We start from the raw sequence: 11,916 nt of genomic DNA, 5'->3' as shown, positions 1-11,916 counted from the left end.
ATAAGTTTTCCAAGTGAAAATAGACTATTCATCGGAGTCACCACTGACGAGTGACCACCCCTCCCCTCCCCTCCGCGCTCTCGTTCCGTCATTGTCAATATCAGTGCAAGATTGCAAGAAATATCAGCGTAAGATAGTGTGCCTACCACGAATTTTTTCGAATGAACAAAGGAGAAGTGAAAGGATAAAAAAGAGGAAAGACATTGAAAGCAACAAAGACAATATATTTATTTATTATGGACATAGTTGTGGGTATTGACCATACTCAAACCCTAGTCCGCTACTGAACGTAACATCATTGTCTCCCAATACAAGTATGTGTCATACAAATACTAACATACTTTTTTGTGTGTTACACATATCAAAAGACATATGCATACAGTACATATTGATTGCATGAATACAAGTAGAAGTAGATCATATAGTTAAGCGACTGCAAATTAAATTCCATTTCTCGTATATCTCACGAGTAATTTTCCCTGTGGATCTGGCAAGAACTTGCTCCAGTCTGTGTTAGGGAAGGGAGAGACCAATTCGAGATCAAAGTTCCTCAGCAAATGGCTCCATATCACTTTGAGTTGCATGTAAGCATAAGCCTCTCCAGTGCAAACGTGCCTTCCACCACCAAATGATGTGTAAGAGAACTTGCCACCCACTTTGTCCTCTCTTCTTTCTGGGCCAAACCGATTTGGATCATACTCCTGAGGGTCCGTATAAATGTAAGGGATATAATTGTTTACTATAGTAGGAGTTGCTACGATGTAGTCCTGCGGGATGTCATATTGTTGGCCTTCTTTCGTCTGCACCGTGAAGCGCTTATGGACCCTGCGAACCAGCAGTGGTGTTGCAGGGTTCTTCCGCAGCGCCTCCTTGATGCAATTATGCAGCGTATCCATCTCTAAGAAGGCATTGTATTCTGGTCCGTCCTTGTATTTCTTGGCGACTTGATGTTGCTCCTCAATGGCAGCTCTTAAGAAGGCTGGATGGCTGAGAAGACAAGCTCCAGTCCAAGTACTAGTATGAGAGCTGGTGTGTTTTCCAGCAAACAGCAAGCCAATGATCAACCCGGCTACCTCTTCTACTGTTGTAGGGCGACCATCTTTGTACTTGGAGTCAATCAGTTTCTGCAGCGTGTCCTCCTCCACTCGCCCGGAGCTCTTACGGGACTCGACAACATTAGAGAGGATCTCTGTTAGCCTTATACGTGCCCTATCACGCTGCCGGTTTGCTGGAGTTGGGAGATATGGGAACAAGAAGCTGATCAAGGTCACACCCTTTTCGATCTCGCGAAAAAGTGTGTAGACTTCATCAAACATATTCTCCCGGACCTCTTTTCCAAGCAAACATCGGCCTGATATCAACATAAGTAGCTGCTCGAACTCAAGCTTTAGATCAACTACGCCTTCCTCTCCCCACTTTGCAAAGAAATCCTGTGCATATACATGAGTCAATTAATACACCACCCGTCCATCACACACACACACACACACACACACACACACACACAGTAAAAAGGCGCACCTCCACTTCTTGAAGCATTAGAGAAACATGGCTCCTTAACCTGGATGCCCTCAGTGCTTCACTGTGGAAGCGCATTTGTTCCATTCGGGTGGCGGTATCTCTACCATAACCAACTGCCTTGCCAAACATGGGCACTGTGAACTCAAGCAGATTACCATGGCTAATCTCTGACTCCAAACCTTGGAAGAAATGAGTCGTCGCCTCTGGCCCGATCAAGAGTGTTACCTTGATCACTCCAAAGCAACTTACAGTGAAGACACTGCCATAGTTAACATATAGATAATTGAACATAGGTGGTAGACCCTTCTTCAGAAGGGTAGGTAATAATCCTAGGAGAGCAAGTCCATTCACCATGGGTGGAAGTTGGCCTGTTGTACGCTGTGGATCAATGTTGGTGATTCTTGCTCTTGTGATCTTGGTGGCCAATACAGTAATGAAAAGAAGAGCTATGGCCCACCACATCGTAGTGAGACTTGTCAAGTCCATGGTGATGTTTATTTGACCTGCAAGAACATTAGTATGAGTTACTCTCCCTCCCATTCATTTTATTAGGCCCATCTCTAAATAGACTGTTGTTGTTCTGTTGACAGTACATATATTGTACACTTCCCTACATGTACAACAGCTGAATAAACTTTTTATATAACCACGCATGCTTGAAGCTTAAATTTACCTGAGAACAAATCACATTCTTATGGACTCGGTGAACACCCAAGCATAACATATCGATGTTTATGCGGATCTAGCTAGTGGCATACAAATACTGACTGAGAGTAGAAAATAAAAAAAAAGCCAAAAAGGAGAATGAATAAATCGCTAACGGCACTGATTAAAAGTACAGAATACTAGTAGAATAGACTATGCATGGTTTCATTATATTGCCTCAACAACGCGCATGCACCAAACTCTAATGAACAGAAGAGGTGGCAGCATGCATGCATACCTCAATACGTAGAAGCTTATTCGTCTCTTTCACGTACTAGCTAGTAGCAGCTAGTTAAATGGTATGTCTGCACTATCATCAAATTAGGGCTGCAATCTCTGCTAGCTAGCTAACTAGCAGTGAGTGAGTGCGAGATCTGTGCGGAGTAACATACAGGAAGGCAACTAAGGATATGAACATCGATATATAGAATATATACAGAGAGAGTGAGTGAGTGCAGTCTGGGAAGTCCAACATCAATTACAGCTACTCCTAGCTAGCAGCCACACTGTGACTAATGCCCGAGCCCGACCGTTGGTTCTTCTTGGTTGGAAATATCTCTGACTTTTGAGTACATAGTGTGGTGTCTTTTACCAGTGCTGCTGTACTCCCCACGTATGGAACGTCAAGTCCTAGCTAGTCGTAATCCATGGTTTCGTGCCCGAGTGGGAGTTTGCAACCTAATAGTCTGGGTCTGGCAATGACTACCAGAGAAAATACTACTCCCTCGCTTCTGGTTTGTATCTTAGGCCACGTTTTGACTATGAATTTAACTAGCAAAATATTCCCTCTCTCTCTCTCTCTCTCTCTCTCTCTCTCTCTCTCTCTCTCTAGCCTACCCCAACTTGTTTGGGACTAAAGCCTTTGTTGTTGTTGTTGTTGTTGTTGTTGTTCTCTCTCTCTCTCTCTCTCTGTGTGTGTGTGTGTGTGTAAATAATCAGCGACCCTTTTTGTAAGGAATAATAATTGGGCATGCATAGGGCCTCTTTGGTTCATAAAATTCGCAAAACACAATAATCGGGGAGAAAGAGGCCGTGGTTTTCAACAAGAACTTGAAACACGCACACTTCTACAGATTATGCTATTACTGACAAAAGATCACAGATGCATGGTAGGAATATCCTTTTCAGATGAAGGCCACCATACGTGTCTAGGCCTTTGCCGAGAGTCCATGTCTTTGCCGAGTGCTTTCTGAATGGCACTTGTCAAAGAACAGGCTTTGTCGAGTGTCCAACCTTAGCCGAGGGCCTTTTTTTTGCACTCGGTTTATGAGATCCTTTGCCGAGTGTCCAACAGGACGCACTACCAATCCGGGCCATTTCAGTAGTGAATAGTGAGTGCTCCATTTGGTTTTTTTAGGGGTGAATACTCCATTTAGTGCAAGCCTCACAAAGTCTGCCAACCAGGAATCTTTTCAAATGCAACAGAAAAAGTAGTGGAAGGACTCAAAAGGACGGATGACATAGAAACCAACCAAGACTATGTGTTTATTTCTTGATGAACATAATTGTGGGTACGGAACTACTAGCACTCAAAGCCAAGTCCGCCACTAAATGTGGCATCCAAACACGATTGCATTGATATTACACAGAAGTAAGCGTACATATACACATATAGGTTGCAGTAGATCAACTAATTAAGTGACTGCAAAATGCCATTCCTCTTATATTTTACGAGTAGTTTTCCTTGTGGCTCTGGCAAGAACTTGCTCCAGTCTGTCTTGGGGAAAGGGGAGATCAATTCGAGCTCAAAGTTCCTCAGCAAATGGCTCCATGTCACTTTAAGTTGCATGTAAGCATAGGCCTCCCCAGTGCAAATGTGTCGTCCACCGCTAAATGACGTGTAAGAGAACTTGCCACCTACTTTGTCTTCTCTTCTTTCGGGGCCAAACCGGCATGGATCATATACCTGAGGGTCCTTATAGATATAAGAGATGTTATTGTTGACTATAGTGGGAGTTGCTACGATGTGGTCTTGCGGGATGTCATATTCTTTGCCCTCTTTCGTCTTCACCATGAAGCTCTTATGTGCTCTGCGGACCAGCATTGGTGTTGGAGGGTGCTTCCTTAGTGCCTCCTTGATGCAACTATGTAGTGTATCCATCTCTATAAATGCATTGTAGTCTAGCCCCATGTCCTTGTATTTGCTACTGATTTGTTGTTGCTCCTCAATGGCAGCTCTCAAGAAAGTTGGATGGCTGAGTAAACAAGCTGCAGTCCAAGTACTAGTGTGAGAGCTGGTGTGTTTTCCAGCAAACAACAAGCCAATGATTAGCCCGACTACCTCTTCTACCGTTGTAGGGCGACCATCTTTGTACTTAGAGTCGATCAATTTCTGCAGCGTGTCCTCCTCAACTCTGCCAGAGTTCTTACGGGAATTGACGACATCAGAAAGGATTTGTGTTAGCCTTATGCGCGCTCTATCTCGCTGCCGGTTTGCTGGAGATGGGAGATATGGGAACAAGAAGCTGATCAAAGTCACACCATTGTCTTCAATCTCGTGAAATAGTGTGTAGACTTCATCAAACATGTTCTCCCGAACCTCTTTTCCGAGCAAACACCTGCTTGAGATCAACATGAGTAACTTCTCGAACTCAAGCTTTAGATCAACTATGCCTTCATCTCCCCATTTTGCAAAGTAACCCTGCATGAATGCATCAATACAACATAAGTTTTGTGCAACTTGTATGTAAACATGTACTCTAGAACAGATGAGTAATTTATGGTTTAAACTTTGTAATGAAAAGATGCCTGCATGCATAAACCGAGCTAGAGGCCCTTTTCGGGGCAAAAATACACTAGTAGAAAAAGGGTCAAACGTGAAGCACATTAGTGCCGGTTTGTATTTAAGCCGGCACTAATGTATACATTAGTGCCGGTTCCAACGGCTAGCCGGGCCGCTTTCATTAGTACCGGTTCGTGGCGAACCTTTAGCACCGGTTCGTGCCACGAACCGGTACTAATGAGAGTGGTGGCAGGATGTTGTCAGACTGGGGCCCCTCCAGCCCCTTTAGTACCGGTTCTTGGCACGAACCGGTACTAAGGGTCGTCCTACATAAACCCTTCGTCCACCCGAGCTCGCTCTGTTCTTCCCCTTTCCCCTCTCCTCTCTGTTCTTCCCCTCTTCCTCTCGAGCTCATCACACATTTTGCCCAAAATTTGTCAAGATTTGAAGGCCCCCATCCATTCAAATGATCACAAAGGTTAGCAACTTTGCCCTTTCATCTCTCATTGCTAGATTAGCTCTTGCAATGCTTTATATAGTGATTAATTTGTGAGTTTATTAATTTGGGAGGATATATATATATATATGTGCTAGTATTTGATTTATATGCAATTTGAGGTCAAAAATAACACTTAGTTTGCATATGTAGGTGTGGTTTACTTAGTGCCTTCTAAATCTCCGTCGTAACCACCGTCGATCGCCCGCACCGTCCCGTCGCCGGCACCACCTTGTGGTGAGCCTCTTGTTCATGAAATTTTATATAAAAATTAATGTTTGTGTGATTTGGATATATAGTTACTCGTATAATTATCTTACCCATACGTTGTTTGTTATACATATAGTGCCATGGTTTTGATATCCGTCCCCATCGGCCCTCGTCCTTGTTATGATTCGGATGTGGTATATATATTTTCTTTTAAAACTAGTTGCATTTCGTGTTTATGACAAATTATGGCCATCAAGTTGACATAGATATTTGTATGTAGGAGGTAGTTGAACCGGAAATTCCAACCGACCCTATTGTCAAGAGGTTAAATTTAGTTGAAAGAGAAAACGAGTACTTGAAAGAAAAATTAAAAAGAATTGAGGGGGAGAAGATGGAATTGGAGTTGCATGTTGCCGATGTCGTTGATGATCACAAGATCAAGATGGAGAAAATGCGCTTGAAGATTAGAAAGATTAGAAAATATGCCATCGATAGTGAGGCTTGGTATCATTATGCTGTTGGATCCATTGTTGCCTTAGTTGCGATCTTGATCGTATTTGTTGTTGCATTTAAATGCTTTAGCTAGAGAGTTATTTGTTTGTTGCATTTAAGTGTTGTATGAACTTTATGTATGAACTTGTATTAATTTGGTCTATTTGGTGTTGTGTAATGAAGATGAGCCGGCAATGGATGTACGATGACCGATGCTCTCCCCAGTTTGTTGAGGGCGTGCATACTTTTCTGCTTGCGGCTGAGGCAAACAAGCGGGTGGATGGTTTTATGCCTTGTCCATGTGCTCGCTGTAAGAATGGTCACAATTACTCTACGTTAATAACCATTCACGTCCACCTGTTTAAGTCCGGTTTCATGCCCCATTATAATGTTTGGACCAAGCACGGAGAAAGAGGGGTTATGATGGAAGACAATGAAGAAGAAGAGGACGACGACAGCTATCCTGGCCATGGGTTCCCTGAATACGATGATACAACAATGGGGGAAGAAGCTGAGCCGGTAATGCGGGAAGAAGCTGAGCCGGCAATGCGGGAAGAAGCTGAAGAAGAGGCATCAGATGAGCCCGTTGATGATCTAGGTCGGGCCATTCCCGATGCAAAGAGAAACTGCGCAAGTGATTTGGAGAAGAAGAAGTTGCAGCGCATGTTAGAGGATCACAAAAAATTGTTGTACCCGAATTGCGTAGGTGACAAGAAAAAGTTGGGCACCACACTGGAATTGCTGCAATGGAAGGTAGAGAGTGGTGTATCTGACAAGGGATTTGGAAAGTTGCTGGTAATGATAAAGGATATGCTTCCAAAGGACAACGAATTGCCCGAGAGTACGTACGAAGCAAAGAAGGCTGTCTGCCCTCTAGGGTTAGAGGTGCAGAAGATACATGCATGCCCTAATGATTGCATCCTCTACCGCGGTGAGTACGAGGATTTGAACGCTTGCCCGGTATGTGGTGCATTGCGCTATAAGATCAGCCGCGATGACCCTGGTGATGTCGAGGGCCGGCGCCCCAGGAAGAAGATTCCTGCCAAGGTGATGTGGTATGCTCCTATAATACCATGGTTGAAACGTTTGTTCCAAAACAAAGAGCATGCCAAGGCGATGCGATGGCACAGAGAAAACCGTAAGAAAGACGGAAAGTTGAGAGTACCCGCTGACGGGTCGCAGTGGAGAAAAATCGAAAGAAAGTACGGGAAGGAGTTTGCAGATGACGCAAGGAGCGTATGGTTTGGTCTAAGCGCAGATGGCATTAATCCTTTTGGGGAGCAGAGCAGCAACCATAGCACCTGGCCTGTGACTCTATGTTTGTATAACCTTCCTCCTTGGTTGTGCATGAAGCGGAAGTTCATTATGATGCCAGTGCTCATCCAAGGCCCTAAGCAACCCGGCAACGACATTGATGTGTACCTAAGGCCATTAGTTGAAGAACTCTTACAACTGTGGAATGGAACAGGTGTACGTGCGTGGGATGAGCACATGGGGGAAGAATTTGACCTAAAGGCGTTGCTGTTCGTGACCATCAATGATTGGCCTGCTCTCAGTAACCTTTCAGGACAGACAAACAAGGGATACCGCGCATGCACACACTGTTTGGATGATACCGACAGTATATATTTGGCTAATAAGAATGTGTACCTGGGACATCGTCGATTTCTTCCGAGCAGGCATCCCGTAAGAAAGAAAGGCAAGCATTTCAAAGGTGAGGCGGATCACCGGACGAAGCCTCGCCACCGTACTGGTGCTGATGTACATGATATGGTCAAGGATTTGAAGGTGGTCTTTGAAAAGGGTCCTGGTGGACAACCTGTTCCGAATGACGCTGACGGACGCGCACCCATGTGGAAGAAGAAATCTATATTTTGGGACCTGCCCTATTGGAAAGACCGCGAGGTCCGCTCCGCAATCGACGTGATGCACGTGACGAAGAATCTTTGTGTGACCCTGCTTGGCTTCTTGGGCGTGTATGGGAAGACAAAAGATACACCTGAGGCACGGGAGGACCAGCAACGTATGCACGGAAAAGACGGCATACATCAGGGTCATGCAAGCTACGCTCTTACCAAAGAAGAGAAGGAAATCTTCTTTGAATGCCTGCTCAGTATTAAGGTACCGTCTGGCTTCTCGTCGAATATAAAGGGAATAATAAACATGGTAGAGAAAAAGTTCCAGAACCTAAAGTCTCATGACTGCCACGTGATTATGACGCAACTGCTTCCGGTTGCATTGAGGGGGCTTCTACCGGAAAACGTTAGATTAGCCATTGTGAAGCTATGTGCATTTCTCAATGCAATCTCTCAGAAGGTAATCGATCCAGAAATCATACCAAGGTTACAGAATGATTTGGTGCAATGTCTTGTCAGTTTCGAGTTGGTGTTCCCACCATCCTTCTTCAACATCATGACGCACGTCCTAGTTCACCTATGCGAAGAGATTAACGTTTTGGGTCATGTGAATCTACACAATATGTTCCCCTTTGAGAGGTTCATGGGAGTCTTAAAGAAATATGTTCATAACCGTGCTAGGCCAGAAGGAAGCATCTCCAAGGGCCGTGAAGGGTCTTATATAGCCACGTTATGTTCACTTTTGCATGTATCGTAACAACAAGTGGTAGATCTAGTAATTCATGGTAACGCCAAGTTGGGCTCAATTATAAATCTATGGTAACGCCACGTTGTACTTCTAGTAATGGGGAAAACTAAAATTTAATACTAGTAGTAATGACGTGTCATAATCAAATTACCACATACCCAAAGCTAACAACAATTGGCACGTACAGAAGTCATTTACCCGGCTAGTTAACAAGGCAAATCTAGTGCGGTAATCATTTTACTATATTTTGCAAACCGTTACGAGGGTCTAAACTAAAAGAGATGTGGTCAGCTAATTTGGCTGGGCGTGGTGGTCTATGCAGCCAGGTAATCAATTATTGATGTTACGATGGTTTCCATCCTTTTTACGATCAAGCGGAGGGAGGTCTGTTGGTTGGCTAATTTGTGGCACTGCGCGCGGACGTCCGGTCCGCCCACCTAGCCGGAGCGCATGATTAGCGATTCTACGCTCGGGTGTACTTTAGCGCTACCGTGTGTGTACCGTAAAATGTGTAGTACCGTAAAATACCAGCAAACGAAAAAGAATTAAAATAGAAAACACAAAATTAAATGAAAAAAAATCATAAAACCAAAAAACCCTCAAACATTTTAGTACCGATTGATGTTACCAACCGGTACTAAAGGGCTCCCGGCCCCCGGAGCTGACTCGTGCCACGTGGTTTCCTTTTAGCACCGGTTCGTGCTGAACCGGTACTAAAGGGGGGGGGGGGGGGCTTTAGTGCCAAAACTTTAATGCCGGTTCCTAAACCGGCACTAAAGGGCCTTACGAACCGGTGCTATTGCCCGGTTCTGTACTAGTGATAACAAATGAGTAAGGGCACAGCCTGTTTGCTACGCACCTCCACTTCTTGAAGCATGGGATAAACATGGCTCCTCAACCTTGATGGTCTCAATGCTTCGATATGGAAGCGCATTTGTTCAGTTCGGGTGGCGGTATCTCTGCCATAACCAACTGCTTCACCAAACATGGGCACAGTGAACTCAAACAGATTACCGTGGCTAATCTCCGACTCCAGACCTTGGAAGAAATGAGCCGTCACCTCTGGCCCGATCAACAGTGTTACCTTCACTCCAAATGAACTTACCATGAATACACTGCCATATTTGACATATAGATCATTCATCATTGCCGGTAGACCCTTGTTGAAAAGGGTAGGTAATAGTTTGAGGAGAGCAACTCCATTCACCAGGGGAGGAAGTTGACCTGTTGTACGATGTAGATCAACGGTGGTGAATCTTGCTCTTGAAATCTTGGTGACTAACACGGTGATGAAAAGAAGAGCCACGGCCCACCACACTGCGGTAAGACTTGTTAAGTCCATGTTGTTATTTGGCCTGCAAGAACATTAGTATGAGTTACTCCCTCCCCTTCATTTTGTTAGGCACATCTCTATGAGTTGGATTGACTAGGAGTCCTTTTATGGACGTCACATAAATGGACTGTTAAGATGTTAGAGTATATATTGTACACCATGCATGATGCTTATAGAACTATATATGATGCTTAAATTTACTTGAGAACAAATCGATTAAACTTGGAATCTGATAAAGTACCTGATGTCAGGTACGTGCACATGGCAAAAGGAACGTTTTTTGTGACATTTTATATTTGTTGAGGATGGCAAGTTTAGTGGGCAAGCATGGCAAATCTGTCTTAGTTTATCTTTTTGCTAGGAAAATTGTTGTGCTTGTAAGAAAAATGGACATCCGCGCATCAACTAAAATTGCCATAAAAATTGTTTGTTTTGCCATGTGCAAGTACCTGACGTCAGGTACTTATCATTTTCGTTAAACTTCTTGTACGACTAGAAGTCCTTTTATACACTTAGAATTGAATAAACTTCTTATATAACCATGATGCTTAAATTTACTTGAGAACAAATTTCATTTTTATATACTCAGTGAATAACCAAGCATATATAACTTACTTTTTTGAAAAGATGGACAGCACCCAGGGCCTAACCGAACATAACATATGGATGTTTCTACAAATCTAGCTAGCTTGGCTTACAAATATTGACTTGGAGTAAAAAATAAAAAAGGAAAAAACAAGGTACCATATCATGCAGCTGACATGACAATATTACTGATATATATGCCAAGAGAAAAAAAAATCACAAATCGTGAAGCAACTTAGCGTGCAGATAGGAGACCTGGCAAGTTAAAATTAATTAATCCACAGCGCTAACTTTAGAAAGAAGATCTAGCTAGCATGCATACATACCTCAATATGTCTCGGCAAAGAGGGTTGTGAGCTCATGAGTGTATGTATACTACCTGCTAGCTGGTTAGTGTCTCACATATATATATCATGTAGCATCGTAAATTAGAACCGTCCTCAGCGCCGCACATAGAAAACACAGGAAGGAGGTAAGGACACTTAACATGGATAGCTAGAATATATAGAGAGAGTGAGTGCAGGGTACCAAGCTATGTATGACTAACTGTTATACCAGCACGGTCCACACGGGCAAGCTAGCTAGTAGTAACAGTTTGGGAAGTCCAACATTACTTCTAGCTTAACTAGCATCCAAGCTTAGCTAGTATCCACTGTGACTAATGCATGCACGTGTTTCTTCCTGTTCAAAATTGAGCTTTGACTCTTTTCAGTAGCTAGCATAGATACCGTACTGTGTTCTACTAGTATTCGGCAGCTGGTAATCAAGTTGGAGTCTGCAACTTAATTGTATGACAGTGACTAGGAGAAAATAGCACTGAAAGGTATCAAGTGCCTAACTATTATGTAGCTCACCATATTTGCACAGAATCGAGGGTCAAATAATATCTTTAAGCATATATCACTGCCTACTCTTTTGAAAAACCTCAGGCGTCAGTGATCACATGGGCGGCTAGTAGTTGGAGTGTTGGACTACACAACACTAGATAAACATGTTGACTGATAGACCGTGCTGAGCCGTCACAAATTTTGAACATGGTTAAGCAGGTCAAGACTCTAGCTGCTGGGAGAAATATTTGTAGTCACAACTTGGTTACTATGCTAAAACTAGCCAAAACACTGCATGTTCGATTGGCAACAGTCTTTTTTTTCTTTTGAGTGAAGATTGGCAACAGTCAAATTAAGAAGAAGAGAGAAAGCAATTTACAACAGTACGCCATTGGCATACTCTCGAAAAAAAATTAAGAAG

General features: G+C 43.5%; 2 protein-coding genes across 4 annotated transcripts; both read right to left on the bottom strand.

The window, feature by feature from the left end:
• Positions 1-222: 222 nt before the first annotated feature.
• LOC119298738 (obtusifoliol 14-alpha demethylase-like) lies at positions 223-2,612 on the bottom strand. The gene is made up of 3 exons (XM_037576024.1): positions 2,465-2,612; positions 1,522-2,024; positions 223-1,430 (listed from the first exon to the last, which is right to left on the bottom strand). The coding sequence occupies exons 2-3, from the start codon at positions 2,005-2,007 to the stop codon at positions 441-443; spliced, it is 1,476 nt and encodes a 491-aa protein (XP_037431921.1). The 5' UTR covers positions 2,008-2,024; positions 2,465-2,612; the 3' UTR covers positions 223-440.
• Positions 2,613-3,696: 1,084 nt separating this feature from the next.
• On the bottom strand, positions 3,697-11,131 carry LOC119296769 (obtusifoliol 14-alpha demethylase-like). Of its 3 annotated transcripts, none has more exons than XM_037574841.1 (3): positions 10,995-11,131; positions 9,610-10,105; positions 3,697-4,867 (listed from the first exon to the last, which is right to left on the bottom strand). In XM_037574841.1, the coding sequence occupies exons 2-3, from the start codon at positions 10,090-10,092 to the stop codon at positions 3,857-3,859; spliced, it is 1,494 nt and encodes a 497-aa protein (XP_037430738.1). In that variant the 5' UTR covers positions 10,093-10,105; positions 10,995-11,131; the 3' UTR covers positions 3,697-3,856. The 3 variants fall into 3 exon arrangements, with proteins under 3 accessions (XP_037430738.1, XP_037430737.1, XP_037430739.1); XM_037574840.1 differs by lacking the exon at positions 10,995-11,131 and adding an exon at positions 10,828-10,913; XM_037574842.1 differs by lacking the exon at positions 10,995-11,131 and having other exon boundaries at positions 9,610-9,865; positions 9,975-10,100.
• Positions 11,132-11,916: the final 785 nt, after the last annotated feature.

The sequence above is a fragment of the Triticum dicoccoides genome, chromosome 5A (assembly GCF_002162155.2).
Source record: "Triticum dicoccoides isolate Atlit2015 ecotype Zavitan chromosome 5A, WEW_v2.0, whole genome shotgun sequence".
Lineage (NCBI taxonomy): Eukaryota > Viridiplantae > Streptophyta > Magnoliopsida > Poales > Poaceae > Triticum > Triticum dicoccoides.
Note: the sequence above shows the minus strand (reverse complement) of the source record. Positions and strands in the feature narration are given on the sequence as shown.

Coding starts and splice junctions, on each gene's coding strand:
- LOC119298738 (XM_037576024.1), bottom strand. CDS start 2,007: ATGGACTTGACAAGTCTCACTACGATGTGGTGGGCCATAGCTCTTCTT. Junction 1,431..1,521: donor TAATGCTTCAAGAAGTGGAG/GTGCGCCTTTTT, acceptor GTATATGCACAG/GATTTCTTTGCAAAGTGGGG.
- LOC119296769 (XM_037574840.1), bottom strand. Junction 4,868..9,609: donor CCATGCTTCAAGAAGTGGAG/GTGCGTAGCAAA, acceptor GCATTCATGCAG/GGTTACTTTGCAAAATGGGG.